The following is an 18,750-nucleotide window of genomic DNA, read 5'->3' as shown; positions in this document are numbered from 1 at the left end:
AACAAGGGGGGGGGGGAGGCATGAGACAGGAGGGACAGGAGAGGGAAGGACAAAACAGTGGGTAACAGACATTCAGAGATCTGTGGAAGGGAGAGGGATGGGGCGGGGAAAACGGGGTATACAAGATGGACATTACAGGGACTTTCAGGAAGGAAAGCAGGGAATTTGAAGGAGGTGGATTTGGGGTGGATTAATGGCGGTAGAAAAGATCGAGGTTTTGGATGGGGGAAGGTAAGAGGTGGTGGTGAACAGCTGTTTTCAAGGTCTGGATGGAAGAATGGAATTGAAGAGAGTGTGGGAGTTTATTCCAAAGGGAGGAAAAAGAGGAAAGAAAGAGTGAAGGTGAGCCGTGATTCGTGATTTTGGTAGTTTTACCAGAAGGGGGTTGTTGGCGGACCTTGGGCGCCCTGCAGAAATGTGGTGGGGACATATCACAGACAGAGCAGGGGGGGGGGGGCAAGACGAGAGGAGACGGTAGAAGACAGAGAGACCATCAACCTGCCTGCAGTGAGAGAGTGAGAGGCCCAAAGACTCAGCCTCATTGCGGCAGATACCAATGATTCTAAATGCCTTGGTTTCCACAGCGTGAAGCCGAGAAAGTTGAGAAGTACCAGCCCAGAGGGGAGAGCAGTACTCCATCAGGATGTGAACGAAAGCTTTGTATGTGGTCAGGACTTTGCACGATGGAGGATTCCCAGTCGGCGACCGGCTTTGAAGGCCAGGTTAGGAATGTGGCTTCTCCAGGAAAGATCATGGCAGGTAGTGAGACCGAGAAGCTTGAATGAAAGGACTTCTTCCAGAGGATTGTTGAGAAAGTAGATTGGGGTGGGGGGGGGTTCTAAATGGTCCTTTTGGAGACGCATAGTGAGAGTGTGAGATTTGTCAGGATTGAAAGACATGTTCCACGTGTTGGACCAGTTTGTGATTTTATCCAGATCTGCAGTGAGCGAAGAAGCTGCGGCTTGTTGGTCTGAGGGATGACGGATGGTACGACAGAGGGTGGAGTCATCAGCAGAGCGATAAAGAGGATTTTCCAGAGAGTCAGAGAAATCATTGATAAAAACCAGAAAAAGAACAGGGCCCAGATCGCCACCTTGAGGAACTCCAGCCTGGACAGGAAGAGGGGGTAAGAGAACTCCATTAAGAGCCACACGTTGGCTGCAACAGAAGAGGAAGTCTGCGAGCCATGAGTGGGGATATCCTTGGACACCATAGGAAGAGAGTTTGGTGAGCAGGGCAGTATGCCAGACCATGTCAAAAGCACACGATATGTCCAGGGATATGGCTCTGATTTTATGTCTGGCATTGAGAACCTCCATCCATTGTTGGGCGAACAGAAGCAGCATATTCAGGGTAGAGTGACCTGGTCTGAAACCAAATTCATGAACAGAAATCAAGCCATTGGAAAAGAGGAAGGATTTAATGTCTGAAGCGATGATGGATTCCATAAACTTGCTGATGATTGGGAGAAGGTTGATTGGTTTTTGAGGATTTGGAGGAGGGAGAGAGGTTTGAAAGTTCAGACTTGAGATGAGAAAGATGTTGTTTTCTGGCTCTCCTGTGGGTAGACACACTTGTGCAAAGCTTTATGGAAGGAACTGAAATTACCCTCAGTTCGCTTTTCTCTCCATGAGGCAAAGGCAAGTTGTTTCAGGACAACTGCCTCGCCACAAGCTTCATTGAACCAAGGGTGGGAGGAAGGGTAGGACAACTGAAGATGAGAGGGGATAAACCTGTGCATGAGGGAGAGCAAGTTTCTTTAAAAGAATTCCCACGACGAGCTGATGTTGGAGAAAGTAGCGATGGGAGACTAGTCTGGAACTTTGATGGCTGCTTGGAGACCCTGCCAATCAGCCTGAATGAAATGCCAGACTCGACGGTGCTGAGGTGGTTCTCTCATAACAGCCAGAGATGTTTACTTTGGTCAGAAGAACCAAATGCATTTTTTTTCTTCTGATGTTTTCAGTGAAATTTGTCAAAATCAGATCCAGAAGAGATGGAGTACCGTTGGTTGAGATCTTGGTCGGGCAGCTGACCGATTGAGTCAGTCCCAATGCGTCTCAGAAGTCTTTTGCCCAAGTGTCACGGCAGGTGAGAGAGGTACCCACACCCAGCCAACTGGCAAGATGACAATTGAAGTCGCCACATATGAGGAAGAGAGAGAGTTCAGATGAGAGGATAGAAGTTGGTCCATGTTTTCGGATAGTAAAGTGTAAATGGAGTCATCACTGTTTGGTGGACGGTACAACATAAACATGAGGTGGGAATGGAGGGGAAGCCGTAGCCAAAGGTATTCCTGGGGGTGTGGGGGAGTGAGGGTAGTGCATGGAGAGTGAGGAATATAATCTTTGATGAAGAGAGCAACTCCTCCACCAGGACGAGGCTCAGGTCTGTCATACTGGAGGAGGGAGTAACCAGGGAGAGATACGAGGGAGTCAGAGACATATTGAGGGAGGAAAGTTTCTGTTCGGCAGATTATATCTGGTTTGTCAGTTGCAACCTGTGTGGAAATATCTGTCAGGTTTGAGCGAAGGCCCCGGATATTTGAGGTCCACACTGTTTATGAAGAGGGAGGGGAGGAGGCTTTGGATGCAGGGGAGGGGAGGGTCGAACAAGGGCGGAGGTAGAGAGGGTAGGTAGAGCGAGTTGTTGAAAGAGTGTGGGCGATTGCAGAGGGGTTCAGGGAGGGGGCCGGATGAGGAGGAGAAAAGGCTCTGTGGTTTTGGGTTGAGGTACAGTGGGGAGTAATAAGAGAGGGGGCAGAAGGCAGTTGAGGATTTAAGGAGGTGGAGTGATGAGATGGAGGAGAAAGGCCAGTGGAAGGAGGCAGCTTTGTGGATGAGAGGGGGGGTGGGGGAACTTTGAGAAGTGTGAGTGAGGGGGTGAATGGTGGGAGAAGGGTGAGTGGGGAGAGTTGAGAGAGAACAGTGAGGGGAGTTTTTGAGAAAGGTGAGGGGAGGCTTGGAGAGGGAAGAGTGTGATGGTTGCTTTGAGAGGGAGGGTTGAGAGGGGTGAGTTGGCACTGAAGTTGGAAAAAAAAAGAGTCGTAAGAGGCGACCAGGGTTGCGTCAAGAAGGACATCCGGCGTAAAAACTGAGCCAAATCAGTATGCGGATCATACAGATGATCCGCTGTGGCGACCCCTAACGGGAGCAGCCGAAAGAAGAAGAAGAAGATTGCATCAGGTGAGGTGAGGGAAAGGTTGAATAAAAAATCGTGAGATGAATGACGAATATGGATCGGTAAACACAGAGGGTGGAACCAGATCACGTGGATGTGGGAGGTGTACAGTTAAAAGTGAATTTAGTTATTGTCATTTATAAAAATAAGGATTGTGTAAGATTTGGAAAAGGAAAGGTTGAAGTAAAATCGTGGAGGTGTATGGAGAATTTGGATCGGTAAACGCAAAGTGAAGCTGAGTGAATGATTCCATTTTGGTGAAGATCCGGATTGTGATACTCGAATTTTTCAAGCGATTCTTCACCATTGAGAGATAGGACCAAAAACGATATATTACCCAATATCTCAAAAAGTTATGCACTGATTCAGACAAAACTTGGTAGACCGGAAGGGTGTGTGACAAGGATGAACTGGTTCGATTTTGGTGAAGATCCGAATCCGGATGCAAGATTTATTTTTTAATTTTTTAAATGATTCTTCACCAATGAGCGTTGGGGCCAAAAACAATATACAGCATGATATCTCAAAAGGTTGTGGACAGATTCGGACGAAACTTGGTAGATGAGTTGGGAAGGTGACAAGAACAAGCCACTTCAATTTTAGACGTCCAGTTCCAGATCCAGCCTTTCAGTGGGATACTACACGAACTGTTCAGCCTGGCAGAGGCATGCGCTCTACTGAGTTCCATTCTAGTATTTAATTTGCTCTCATATTGGCAAAATTGGACCCCAACCCATCCCCCCCTCCCACAGATCTCTTAATGTCTATTCTCCACTGTTTTGTACTTCCCTCTCCCGCCCCTTTTGTCTCCTGCTCCTTTCTTGTACATTCTGTGTTAGCTCTTCTTCGAGCCTCGACATTGTACACAAAAAAACCTGTTTGCAGACACGAATTTTCGCTATGACTGGGAGACCGGAGGTGTGGAGACGGAGATAAACTACCGAGCTGCTGAAAGGCGGACAATCCGCGCCCACGTGGGCATGATTGTGTCGTTTACCGGAATCAATGTCACGCTTCGAGGTGAGAAATTTACTTGCACTTTTCATCCTCTTTCATGGTTCTTGCACAAATATCACGACCAACTCAATATTGTAATGTACCTGTGATGTTCTGGTCATGAGAACATGCCAGCAGAGTACCCACCCTCTGGGCGATCTTGTTCCAAGCATGCAACACATTCTTCTGAAGCTTAGCTATATTTAGGTGGTGGATCGGCAAATGAAAGCTGGTGGGGGAGACGGTTTCGTTGCTGACAGCCCGACCATGAAACAGGTTTGGGCAGGTTCACACGATACCTGCAGCAAGTCACAGATCTGATCTGGCCTGACATGACAATATGGTCAGGGATAGTATAGTAAGGATGTTCGGGATAGTAAGGATGAGGGAAGAAAGGGGGAAGTAATTGTGAATTTCACATTCCATCTTTATTTGCTTTTAACATTGTTCTTAACAAACGGGACACGAACAGGCCAAATGACCTTCTTATGTGCCAAAATTCCTTGTGTATCTGTGTAATGTTGTTGAGAACAGGAATAAATGAGGGGGGGGGGAGAAGAGGTTTTTTTTTTTTTGTATACCTTGGTCGAGGCTCGTATGAGAGCAAACACACAACTCACAGCAAGGAGGCATGAGACAAGAGGGGCGGGAGTGGAAGGGACAAAACAGTGGGGAACAGACACATTAGGTGAACTGTGGAAGGGAGAGGGATGGGGATGGGACGGGGAACATGGCGAAGAGAAGATGTACATTTCAGGGACTTTCAGGAAGGAAAGCAGGAGAAATGAAGGAAGTGGGCTTGGGTGGATTATCGGGGGTAGAAAAGATCGAGGATTTGGATGGGGGAAGATAAGAGGTGGTGGTGAACAGCTGTTTTGAAAGCCTGGAGGGAAGAATGGGAAAGAATAGAGTGAGGAAGTTTATTCCAAAGGCGGGAAAAAAGAGGAATGAAAGAGTGAAGATGAGCAGTGATTCGTGATTTTGGTAGTTTTACCAGAAGGGGGTTGTTGGCGGACCTTGAGCGCCCTGTGGAAATGTGGTGGGGACAAATCGCAGAGAGAGCAGGGGGGGCAAGGCTGGAGAGGAGTCGGTAGAAGACAGAAAGACCACCGACCAACCTGCGGTGATTGAGTGAGAGGCCCAAAGACTCAGCTTCATTGCGGGAGATGCCGATGATCTTAAATGCCCTGGTTTCAACAGCGTGAAGCCGAGAAAGGTGGTAGGCAGGAGCACCAGCCCAGAGGGGAGAGCAGTACTCCATCAGGCTACGGACAAAAGCTTTGTAAGTGGTCAGGAGCTCAAGAGGGCCGAGGAAGGACTTAGCACGACGGAGGATTCCCAGTCGGCGACTGGCTTTTGAGGCGAGGTTGGAAATGTGACTTTCCCAGGAAAGGTCATGGCAGATAGTGAGACCTAGAAGCTTGAAAGAAAAGACTTCTTCCAGAGGATTGTTGAGAAAGTGGATGGGGGGGTTTTGTAAACGGTCCTTTCGAAGAGACATAGTGAGAGTGTGAGATTTGTCTGGATTGAAAGACATGTTCCACGTGTTGGACCAGTTTGTGATTTTATCCAGATCTGCAGTGAGCGAAGAAGCTGCTGCTTGCCGGTCTGAGGGATGACAGATGGTACGGCAGAGGGTGGAGTCGTCGGCAAAGAGAAATAGAGGATTTTCCAGAGAGTCCGAGAGATCAATGATGAAAACCAGAAAAAGAACAGGGCCCAGAACGCTGCCTTGAGGAACTCCAGCCTGCACAGGAAGAGGGGATGAAAGAACTCCATTTAGGGCCACACGTTGACTGCGACAGGAGAGGAAGTCTGCGAGCCATGAGTGGAGATGGCCTTGAATACCATGGGAAGAGAGTTTGGTGAGTAGGGCAGGGTGCCAGACTGTGTCAAAAGCACGTGATATGTCCAGGGATACGGCTCGGATTTCCTGTCTGGCATTGAGGACCTCTATCCATTGATGGGAGAGCAGAAGCAGCATATCCAGGGTAGAGTGACCTGGTCTGAAACCAAATTGATGATTGGAAATCAAGCCATTGGAGAAGAGGAAGGATTTCATATCTGAAGCGATGATGGATTCCATCACCTTGCTGATGATTGGGAGAAGGCTGATTGGTCTGTAGTTATAGGGATCTGTTTTTGCACCTTTTTTATGCAGGGCAGTGATGTTAGCAGATTTCCAAGCAGATTGCAGATGACCTTGGGCAAATGAGAGGGTGAATAGAACAGAGAGAGGGTGAGCAAGAGCAGAAGAGCAGGCTTTGAGGACACGTGGGCTGATGCCGTCTGGACCGGTTGCAGAATCTGACTCGAGGTTTGAAAGCAAGCACTCCACTTTGTCAGGAGAAAAGGATACAGAGTCCAGGGACATTTGGGTGCGACTGGGTAAAGTGGGTAGAGATAGTGATGGGTTTAGGACACAAGATTTAGCTGCAAACACCGAGTTTAGACATTCAGCTTTATCACGTGTGGAATCAGCAGTGCGGCCATTTGAGGTAAGGGAGGGGATGGATGGGGAACATACACCAGAAACAGATTTGATTAAACGCCACCAGGATTTTGAGGAGGGAGAGAGGTTTGAGAGTTCAGACTTGAGATGAGAAAGATGTTGTTTTCTGGCTCTCCTGAGGGTGGACACACACTTGTTCCGAGCTTTGTGGAAAGAACTGAGATTGCCTTCAGTTGGGTTTGCTTTCCATGAGGCAAAGGCAAGTTGTTTCAGGACAACTGCCTCGTCACAAGCTTCAGTAAACCAAGGGCGGGAGGAAGGGTACGACAACTGAACACGAGAGGGGATAAATCTGTGCATGAGGGAGAGCAAGTTTCTTTGAAAGAATTCCCAGGATGAGTTGATGTTTGAGAAAGTAGTGATAGGAGACCAGTCTGTAAGTTTGATGGCTGCTCGGAGACCCTGCCAGTCGGCTTGAGTGAAATGCCAGACTCGACGGCGGTGAGGTGGTTCTCTGATAACAGCCAGAGAGATGTCCACTTTGACAAGGACGTGGTCAGAAGAACCAATTGGAGCGAAGGAAGAGCAGCAGATATTGTCAGGGAAATTTGTCAAAATCAGATCCAGAAGAGATGGAGTACCATTGGTTGAGATCCGGGTCGGGAAGTTGACCGATTGAGTCAGTCCCAATGAGTCGCAGAAAGCTTTTGCTGAGGTGCCATGGCAGGTGAGAGAGGTACCCACACCTAGCCAACTGGCGTGATGACAATTGAAGTCACCACATAAGAGGAAGAGAGAGTTTGGATGAGAAGATAGAAGATGGTCCATGTTTTCGGATAGTGAGGTGTAGATGGAGTCATCACTGTTCGGTGGACGGTACAGTACACATATAAACATGAGGTGGGAGTGGAGGGGAAGCCGAAGCCAGAGGTATTCCTGGGGGTGTGGGGGAGTGAGAGCAGTGCATGGAGAGTGAGGAATAGAGTCTTTGATGAAGAGAGCAACACCTCCACCAGGACGAGGCTCAGGTCTGTCATACCGTAAGAGGGAGTAGCCAGGGAGATATACTTGGGAGTTGGGGGTGAGGGTGCATACAGTTAAAAGAGGGAGATTGAGATGTTGAGAAAGCGGGGTGGGATTGAGGCCTTGGGGTTTGGAGCAGTTGAGGGCCGAGAATAAGAAAGGGGGAGGGGATGACAGAATTGGCTTTGTGGAGGGAGGGCAGAGAGGGGACAGGAGTTGGGATTGAGGGGTTGAGGCTTTTTGTGGGCGGGGGGGGAGTTGAGGACATTGGGTTGGGAGGTGGTTGGAGGATTTGAAGAAAGGGGGAGGGGAGCACAGAGTTTGGGTGTGGTAGTAGGGGGAGGAACAGAGAGAGGACAAAGGAGGGGGTTGAGGACTTGGGATTGTGTGTGTGTGTGTGTGTGTGTGTGTGTGTGTGTGTGTTTGTGTGTGTGTGTGTGTGTGTTTGTGTGTGTGTGTGTGTGTTTGTGTGTGCGTGTGGTATGTGAAGCTACATTTTACATTCTGCAGAATTTCCATGGGTCCCAGATAGTCCCATTGGGTCTTTTGTGTCATCCAGGTATGTTGGGTCCTCTGGCTATTTTGGGTTCTCTCAGTCCTTTGGTTATTTTAGGTCTTCAGGGTCTTTTCTGTCTTTTGGATCTTTAGGATATTTAAGGGTCTTCAGGGCATTTTGGGTCTTTTCGGTTTTCAGGGTATTTTGGGTGTTCTGAGTCTTTGGGGTCTTTTGAGTCTTTTGGGTTTCCGGGATTGTTTGGGTCGTTTGGGGTATTTTGGGTCCTCAGGGTAATTTAGGTCCTCAAGGTCGTTTGGGTCTTTTGGGTCTTCTAGGTACTTCAGATGAAGCATTTCAGGTTAGAATTGTGAATGATGTCAGGTCAGCTATGTAACCAATGGGTGAAGAGTGGATATACATGCCTACATACTGTCGTGTCCCGTGGGGTTTGCCCCTACCTGGACGGATAGCCAACAATTTCCCATGGAGGTTTACAGCCATGATTCTCGGAGATTATGGAGTGTGCAGGAAGGAAAGGGCGTGACAATGACGGAGCAGACAGAAGCATAACGCAAGGGGGTTTATCTCAAACCTACGACAAATAGACAGACAGAAGCAATTGAAATAAATATGGGGTTTAATTAAAATAAATCAAATATTTACAATGGTAATAATCAAAACGGAATAATGAAATGTGAGGTTAATTAAATCTAATTATGAGGTGCCTCCACACAGACTTTAATACAGACAAGGGGACAGAATACATAAAGGAAAAATCCTCCCTTTCTCCTGGCACTTTGCTCCGGGTCCAGAAGTGAGTTTCCGAAGCTTGAAGGTCACCAAAGCACTTTGTCACTGTGCGAGAAAATGCGTCCAAAATGGCGCACAGCCGCTCTCTGGGTGGGCAAATGTACAGGAGGCAATTCAGGTGGCGATACTCAACACCAGGGTTCAGGAACTGGCGTACAACTTCTTTTGTCGATAGTGCTTGCCAATGCCACTGCCCTGCAAAATGGCGCCGTCTCTTCCCTCGATGGCACAACCCGAGGCTTCAAGGCTGATCCCACATGATACAGCCAACAGTCAATGGCCAGCGTGTTGCTCCACCATGCGAGCCAATTCGCCTCAGCACGAACACAAGAATCATGCCTTCTTCTTCACTGCATCGAGGGAAAGTCATCAGCAATGCCCTTCTCTTGCAACTGCTATCTCCTGCCTCTCTCGCTTCTATCCCGCTCCTAACCTAACTCCCTGCCTTCTTGTCGCCCAACACGAGACTCTCTGACTGCCCTAACTCCCCTCATACTGGCTCTCTGACGTCACGCCCATTAATCATCCACTCCGGGGCGTGGTTTTGCCGGCCATCATCCCTGGAGGCGGGGCTTTCTGCCTGCTTGGAGGTGCAGCGAGGTTGTCCTTACGTTTTAAGGACGGAATCTCTTTTTATCACCGGCCTTGAAATACAAAAACAGAGGAAAAGGTCACAGGGGGCAATTATATACTGGAAAAAATTATCCTAAATCCCAACCTAATTAACACAGCACCACCCCCCCCCCCCCATCTGGTGAGAATATGCAGTGCACACATGCACAGTTTCCCTACTTGATTTACATTGAGATGTCTCCTACACGTCCACGGACCAAGCCACTATATGCACTCATATCTTTCCAATGAAATTCCTCGATCTTCCCCACAAACATAACAATACATACATAATCACATGCAGTTGCTCCATTATATATAGATTACAGAATGATTCCAACAAGCTCAAATGAGCTGAGATCCTCGTCCTCTTAATGATGACGTCATAAAAACGAATATGATGTCATTGTGATGTATCAGGTTTGTGATTATCTGTGCTAATGCCCGGCTTGATTCCCGCAAACAAAATTCAAACAGCTTGCCTAGTTTCGGAGATAATGGTATAGGCGATTTCCATTAGTGGCGATATTATGACGTCAACTTTTTTTTTCTGGAAAGAATTTCCAAAATCGGAGATGGTTACTGCCTGTGAGTGGGCTTTCTGCATATACATGGCAAGTTTCACGAAGATCCGATGAAAACTCTGGGTTGTGAAACAAAAAATGTCAAAAACAGGAATGACGTCATAAAAATTGACATGACGTCAAAGTGATGCATCATATGTGCGGTAATTCATCTTAGCTAATGCCCTGTTCGATTCCCGCAAACAGAATTCAAAAAACTTGCCTAGTTTCGGAGATAATTTTTTGAGGCGATTACCATTAGCGGAGATATTTTGACGTCATAACTTTTTTTCCAGGAGGAATTTTCAAAATCTAAGATGGTTACGGTCTGCGCAGGGTATTTTTACATATATACGCCAAGTTTCAGGAAGTTTCGATGAAAACGGTAGGCTGTGAAACAAAAAAGTCCACAAGAAGAAGATGAAGAACAACAACTTGAGTAAGACTTAGAGATCCTCCACGAGGATCTAAAAATACAATGAAGAATATCACAAACTACTGAATATGTTAGCTGTATAATACTATCAGCACCAATTAAAAAAATAATTCCACCAAAAGAAAATACTTCACTGGAGGAAAGGTACTGATTGCAACTTTCCAAAAACAAACTTTTATTTGCAATGTCATTTTGGTTGTGTCTTGCTGAGACACGTTCATGGTCAATCTACCTCAAAATAATTTTATTGTCCAATGGAAGGTTTCATAAACAATTGCTTTTAATGGTAATGTAATGAAAGAAACTCGGAACAGTTGTATTTATCCAGTAACTACAGTGATGATAACTCACCGACTTGCTGTGTTACGTCACAATACCATAATACTTAAATTATATAGAAATAAATCACATAATACTTAAATCTAATAATCATTGCATTTATTTCAACAGCCTCTAACTTGTGTCATGCACTCAGGACTTCCCATAAATCATCACATAATCCCATAATACTTAAATCGTTACATAATACTAAATCTAATAATCATTGCATTTATTTCACCAGCCTCTAATTTGTGTCATCATGCACTCAGGACTTCCTATAAACCAGCTGAATGAGACCATTAACTACAATGAACACTTTGGTTGGCATCCGAAGGGCATCGAGGCAGACCTGCATGATGGTCTGGAGCGAGGCCTGCCTTCTCCCATCCTGCATCTGGCTGAGGTTTTCCTACAGAATGGAGCCTGCACCAATATTCGCTTATACATGCTGGCCACATATTATGCCTCAATCCTCATGTGGTGGGTTTGTGTGATCACACCGGCCGTGAAGTGTTCAATAAGGTCATAGCCTTCCCATTACATGATATTCGTTCCATAAGGTGTAATCTATAGGAGAGTATTATGAGCTGTTGTGCCATATGAGGGTCAATGTGTTGAAGAGGCCATTTTTTTTACCCTTCTCCAGGGTAGCTTTCACACTGTGGGCCTTCACAAATGGGCTGTTCTTGATCTTACCACACTATGGAGCATATGGTTTGCTACTGACTGGTACGTTCATGGGCCTGGCAGTCATTTCATACGGCACGACGAGCTCTGACCCTATATGCCAGATACGAGTCAATAATCAGCCTCTGAAGATGGAGCTTGGATCCAGTTTCTGGCTTACCCTCATTACTGGTAATTATCACTGTTATCATTTGTGGCCAAATGGGGTTGTGCAGAGTTTATACATTGTCTTGATTCAGCAGAACCTGTAACAGATAATTGTGTGCACCTGTCCCACATCCAATTCAAATGTAATTTTCCATTAGTTAGTTTCACAATAGCTGATTCTCTGGGTGTCATCATAAAGTAATCTTGTGAAATAAGTTTTGTGAGCAACAAGGAATTCACTATTCCATGAGCCGATATTATATTTTATGTCCTCCCTTTTACTCTGCTATTCCTGTTGTAAAATTACTTCCACCCTTCCTTTGTGTACACAATATGTAGATGACTTCAAATGGATTTTAAAACACTTTTTTGTGTTATTTTCACCAGCTCTCCTCTGCTATTTCCTTGGAATTATGGTATCGATTATGCATCACAAATACCCAAGTAAACTGAAAGAAATCTTTGATCTTCAAAAACACAAAGAAGAAAATCCTTTTCAAAGTGAGTTTTGTCAAAGTTATGTGAAGAATATTAATGTTATACTCTGTGTAAAGAGAGCTTGCAGGATGACCTCGAGGTAGCAGGTAGCACACGCACTCAGCTCCAAGCTGTTTAGCCTGGACTTAAATCCTCACCCAGCTATAACCTGTCATCCCAGTGTTTCACAGACAGGATGATTCATCAAGGTGTGTGCCGTCCATTGGATGGACGTTAAACTGGGCGTTCTGTCTCTCGCCATTTAGTTGGTGGACATCAAAGATCCCATAGTGTCCTTCGCGAAGAGCAGGCAACCTATCACCGGCTCTCTGAACAAATTCAAAATTTCTGCCCCAGCTACTGCTCGGAAAGCAATGGCAAAGCACTTAACTCAGGATAATCCTTGCCAAGAAACTGCTTCGGCAGCACCGATGCTCTGTAAGAGTTTCGCACATCACAATACTTTGAGAAAGTACTTCTACATGCATTGTCTATATTACAAACATAAAGTCACGATCTTCTGATGGATATTTTGCGATTTCAAGACTAAACTAAGAAAGGATTGGAAGACTTTGGTGATTACCAGCAAAATACAACAGTGTGGGCATTACCAACACAAGATTCCACAAATATAAAGGCAACAGAGAGAACTGGCTGAATGACCAATAGGAGGAGATGGGACATGCCCATCACTAAAATAACATTCAGAAGATTTTCAAGAAGACGGATAAGATATGCAGCAAATTTACTTTGAAAATACAAATCCTGATAAAAATAACAATGCAGGAACATTGGGAGGCAAAACAAATAGAAGAACAGTGGAAGGAGCACTTTGAGGATTACTGTAACATCCAAAACGTCATTGTTGAGAATTTATTAAGAGAATCACAGAGTAGAAATGGGAGTGAAGAAATACTTCTGATCCCACCTTTACTTGAGATGTGTGACACTCGTCACTCTTGTCAAGTGAGTGATGTCGAGAGATTAGGGCAGCAATATATAATTGGTTTTGGGTGCTGGCGAAAACCGAACTACCTTTTATCAAAAGACCATGTGGGACACTCAGAAAACTAGATGAAAGAATGATGATGGTATAATCAATAAATTATCTGATATCTTGGGGGTATCAATATTTTAAAAGTAAGAAATGATTAAATTAGGAAAGAGTTAGATCAACGAGAAACCTCATTGTAGAGGATACAAAAAAAGGACTTGAATGGTTTGGTCATATGAAATAAATGAAGCCAAACAATGTGGAATATACATAAATAAAGAATATACTAATAAATATAGAAGAATATAAAGAATATACTAATAAAAAGGAATATACTAATAAATAAAGAATAAAGTCTAACAGTGTTCTGATTAAGTGGAGAGAATTAAAGGCTGTCCATGCTGTAGTGTCGTGTAGAAGATGCTTAGCAGGCCGACACGAGCGGGGGAACAGTCGAGCCGGGCTGTGTTGCACAAGCGCGAGCGCGGGCGTACTTTGCCCGCAGCTCTCCTTTATTACGTACTCAGCACACTCACAAGCCGGGCGACTACGGCATCACTACGACGCCTCAGGCGGCGCGCACTCCTTATATTCCTGGCAGACACGATGCCCACGACGACCACTCCTCCCATCATCATGCCCCGCCCTGCATGCCCGCAGGCTATACCACACATGCAAGAGGATGTAACAAATGGAAACATGAAAATGAAAAAGCAATTGCTGCAACCACAGAAAGAAAAACAAACAGAGAGAGAGAGAGAGAAAGAGAGACAAAGAGAAAGAGATACAGAGGCATACATACACATACCACTTAATTCTTCTTCAGTATATGATGTTCCAGAACAGGCGTGAATATTTAATTATTAAACAGCTTCACTACATAATCTATAACTACAAGAGAGTCATTTGTGTCTGTGTGTGTCGCCATTTCTCAGAGATGGCCAAACGGGTCTTCATCAAACTTTCAGAGGTTCATGAGTGAGTGCTGTGGAGTGTTTTAGGCTAAAAAAATATTTTTCTGGAAATTTCAGAAACAAAGTTGAATATATTTTTTTATCGCTCAATGGTGCGTAAAGCCTTTGAAGCTATGTGGAAGGTCAGGTCAAGTCAGGTATGGGAGCATGCACCAGAGCAGCGTGAAGGTAATCTTCCTGTATAAAACACAGTGTGTGCCTGACCCCTTCATAAGGATGATATAAGAAGGGTTTTAAAGGCCAATCTTTTAACTTGAGTGTGTGTTCATTATGGTCTATTTTAGGATTAAAAAAATCGAAAAACTTTTTTTCATAAAAAAAGTAATTACGTCTCTTCTATTGGAAATGTAGACGGTGACAAGCAACCAGAATTTCAAGGGCGGTGTACAGAAGCGTTTAAAAAATAATACATACAAGGCACAGGGAGGTGAAATTCGCTGCACATGATGTGCAACACGCTCAGAGTAAAAAAGTGTTCGTTTACATCCGGAGGATGTCTAATAAATAAAGAATATAAAAGCACCCCTGACGCTAGGCCGAGGCTTCAGACTTTGGCATGCTAACGAGACTGTACCATCAAAATAAAATGTCCCAGAAGATAAAGAAAATATGATCACATTTGTACATGCAGTGTTTTAAAATAACACTTCTTCCTCTGAAACATCATATCTTCCAGTCTCCTTGAATATTTCGAATAAAATAATTCCAACCTGTCATTTTTGACGGTCTCTTATGCTGGTATTAAATAATCCCTGACCCCATTCATTAGTGGGTGCATGGAATTGTTTTATCCACTCACGAAATAATAGAAAAAACCAATTATATTTCTTCAAAATGCCAACAGGATGAGAACAGCACCAGGCAAAGCCGGGTACCCCTGACAGTGTTCCACAATACAGTCAATAAATATTTAATTATTGCATCACTTCAGGACATACTGTAACACAAACATCAACTACTGAAGAAGAGAAAATATTTAACCATGCAGGTTCGTGTTCCGCTCATTGTAATCTGTGTGCATTACGTGAGAAACACATCGTGAAAAATGAGCTGTAATTATAGGACTGCAAGAGCAGAATGTCATATTACTTTAACGATGATGAACCATAATGGATATATAATTAGAGCACAAATGGATTTCGTTGTGATTCGTTCATATTGTTTCACGTAGTTTTGAGATTATTCTTATTTAGGCTTTTGACAAATTAATACATGTGACGTTCAGCACTTCCACCAACAAGATACTCACTAGTCATCCGAGAACACACCAATACAACTGTCCCAAAGCATACATAGAATTAATAACACATTTCGGAAACATTTTCAATGCTGCACAAAAATAGAAAAATAAAAATAAAAACACGTGGTGTGTGTGTGTGTGTGTATATATATATATATATATATATATATATATATATATATATATATATATATATATATATATATATATATATATATATATATATATATATATATATATATATATATATATATATATATATATATATATATATATATATATATATATATGTATATATATATATATATATATATATATTTATATATATATATATATATATATATATATATATATATATATATATATATATATATATATATATATATATATATATATATATATATATATATATACACACACATACATATATATTATTATTATTTTTTTTTTTGAAGAAGAAGAAGGCGCTTCCAACCAAAAGTAAAACCTTGATCAACTCCGCTAATTTGAGTAAAAAAGCAAGAACAGATCCGGTCTCAGGCAACGTTTCGCCGACTTCGCAGCCGGCTTCCTCGGGCACAATAGACCCTGAGTCTCGGCATGTGTCCGGTTTTTATTCCGAAACGACCGCTCATTTCCGGGTACGTGCTGGTGCTCAAGGTCAAATGGAGGAGTGCTTTCATAATTTTATTTTGCGAAAGCAAAAAAACAAACAAACACAAAAACAAACGTCAAATCACATCATTGATGGAGTGCTCTGCTCTTTTTTGTGTTTAGTAACACGTGACTGGGTTTTGTATGTGTGTTGTTGTTTTTGTGATGTGTGCACTTGTTGTTTTTGTGTTTCCAGGGTACGAACATGGCTGGTTTTGTGTCCGGGTTGGGCATGACCATGTGTTGGTTGTGCGAGTGTTGCGGTTCTCGTTGGGTGTTGTGCACATGTGGATGTGGTGTTTGGGATTGAGTGTTATTTGTTGCTCACCTTATCCAGCCGTTTGCACCGTCCAGTTTTTGCCATTTTCATCAGAGATGTGTATTGTGTGGGTATGTCCATCATCTCCTCAGTTAGGCCATCCTGCCGGCTCTTCACATACCATGCTGCCAAAATCAGCCTGTGTCGTTTTTAGATGTCGTGTCTTGGGCACGGATCCCATAAAAGTCAAATTTATGGGCAGATTGCAGGCAATGACGTGCTATAGCTGACTGTGTCACCTTTCCAAGCCTAATTGTTTGATTATGTTCATCTAGCCATTGTTTTAAATTTCTTCCAGTTTCATCAATGTAGAATTGGTCACAGTCTTTGCATGATGAATGGTAAACAACTCCAGGTTTATCACCAACTGGTATTGGGCCCTTTAGTTTTGAGATGACACTACGGATGGTGTGTAGACTGTAGAGGCTTGTAGGCTACGCCAATCCATGCACCACATACTATCCTGCCAATCCTTTCAGAAAGGCCCAGGTGGTATGGCAGAACACAGTGTTCAAGTGTGACTGGCTCCTTCCGTTCTGTCCTTTTGGGCTCTTCCAATGTGGGGAGTATCCCCTTGCTGAGCAGGACTCCTCTAACAAATCTGATTTCTTTAATTGCGTCAGCTTTGGATGATGACACTGTCCATGCGTTGCCTGAGACCGGCAACTTGCTTTTTCTTGAGACCGGCAAGTCTGCTCTTGCTTTTTGCTCAAATAAGCAGAGTCAATCTAGTTTTCTACTTTTGTCTGGAAAGCACCTCTTTCTTCTTTAAGAATGTGTAATCCCAACTGCCCCAATATTATACAATGTGTATGTATATGTGTGTATATATATATATATATATATATATATATATATATATATATATATATATATATATATATATATATATATGTATATATATATATATATATGTATATATATATATATGTATATATATATATATATATATATATATATATATATATATATATATATATATATATATATATATATATATATATATATATATATATATATATATATATATATATATATATATATATATATATATATATATATATGTGTATATATATATATATATATATATATATATATATATATATATATATATATATATATATATATATATATATATATATATATGTGTATATATATATATATATATATATATATATATATATATATATATATATATATATATATATATATATATATATATATATATATATATATATATATATATATATATATATATATATATATATATATATATATATATATATATATATATATATATATATATATATATATATATATATATATATACAGTGGGGAGAAAAAGTATTTGATACACTGCCGATTTTGCAGGTTTTCCCACTTACAAAGCACGTAGAGGTCTGTAATTTTTATCATTGGTACACGTCAACTGTGAAAGACGGAATCTAAAATAAAAATCTTGAAAATCACATTGAATGATTTTTAAATTATTAATTTGCATTTTATTGCATGAAATAAGTATTTGATACATCAGAAAAACAGAATTTAATATTTGGTACAGAAACTTTTGTTTGTAATTACAGAGATCAGACGTTTCCTGTAGTTCTTAAGCAGGTTTTGCACAGACTGCAGCAGGGATTTTGGCCCACTCCTGCAAACAGATCTTCTCCAGATCCTTCAGGTTTCGGGGCTGTCGCTGGGCAACACAGACTTTCAGCTCCCTCCAAAGATTTTCCATTGGGTTCAGCTCTGTAGACTGGCGAGGCCACCCCAGGACCTTGAGATGCTTCTTACGGAGCCACTCCTTTGTTGGCCTGGATGTGTGTTTCGGGTCGTTGTCATGCTGGAAGACCCAGCCACGCCCCATCGAAAATGCTCTTGTTGAGGGAAGGAGGTTGTTGGCCAAGATCTCGTGATACATGGCCACATCCATCCTCCACTCAATATGGTGCAGTCGTCCTGTCCCCTTTGCAGAAAAGCATCCCCAAATAATGACGTTTCCACCTCCATGCTTCACGGTTGGGATGGTGTTCTTGGGGTTGTACTCATCCTTCTTCTTCCTCTAAACACGACGAGTGGAGTTTAAACCAAAAAGCTCTATTTTGGTCTCATCAGACCACATGACCTTCTCCCATTCCTCCTGTGGATCATCCAGATGGTCATTGGCAAACTTCAGACAAGCCTGGACATGCGCTGGCTTGAGCAGAGGGACCTTGCGTGCACTGCAGGATTTTAATCCATGACGGCGTAGTGTGTTACTGATGGTTAATTTTGATACTGTGGTCCCAGCTCTCTTCAGGTCATTGACCAGGTCCTGCCGTGTCGTTCTGGGCTGATCCCTTACCTTTCTCATGATCATTGAGGCTCCA

The 18,750-nt window shown here is 42.9% G+C and overlaps 1 protein-coding gene across 1 annotated transcript in view; it reads left to right on the top strand.

Annotated features, from left to right (window-relative positions):
• Positions 1-18,750, top strand: part of LOC147015595 (dual oxidase maturation factor 1-like) — a 43,088-nt gene that overhangs the window by 14,077 nt on the left and 10,261 nt on the right. Inside the window, exons 4-7 of the mRNA XM_085850508.1 lie at positions 4,066-4,200; positions 11,159-11,369; positions 11,536-11,747; positions 12,111-12,224. Of these exons, the coding sequence (XP_085706634.1) occupies positions 4,066-4,200; positions 11,159-11,369; positions 11,536-11,747; positions 12,111-12,224 (672 nt within the window). The remainder of the gene's footprint in view (positions 1-4,065; positions 4,201-11,158; positions 11,370-11,535; positions 11,748-12,110; positions 12,225-18,750) is intronic.

The sequence above is a fragment of the Eptatretus burgeri genome, chromosome 12 (assembly GCF_056783735.1).
Source record: "Eptatretus burgeri isolate ZD-2024b chromosome 12, Ebu_testis_v1, whole genome shotgun sequence".
Taxonomy (NCBI): Eukaryota; Metazoa; Chordata; class Myxini; order Myxiniformes; family Myxinidae; genus Eptatretus; species Eptatretus burgeri.
This window is presented reverse-complemented; position numbering and strand designations above follow the sequence as displayed.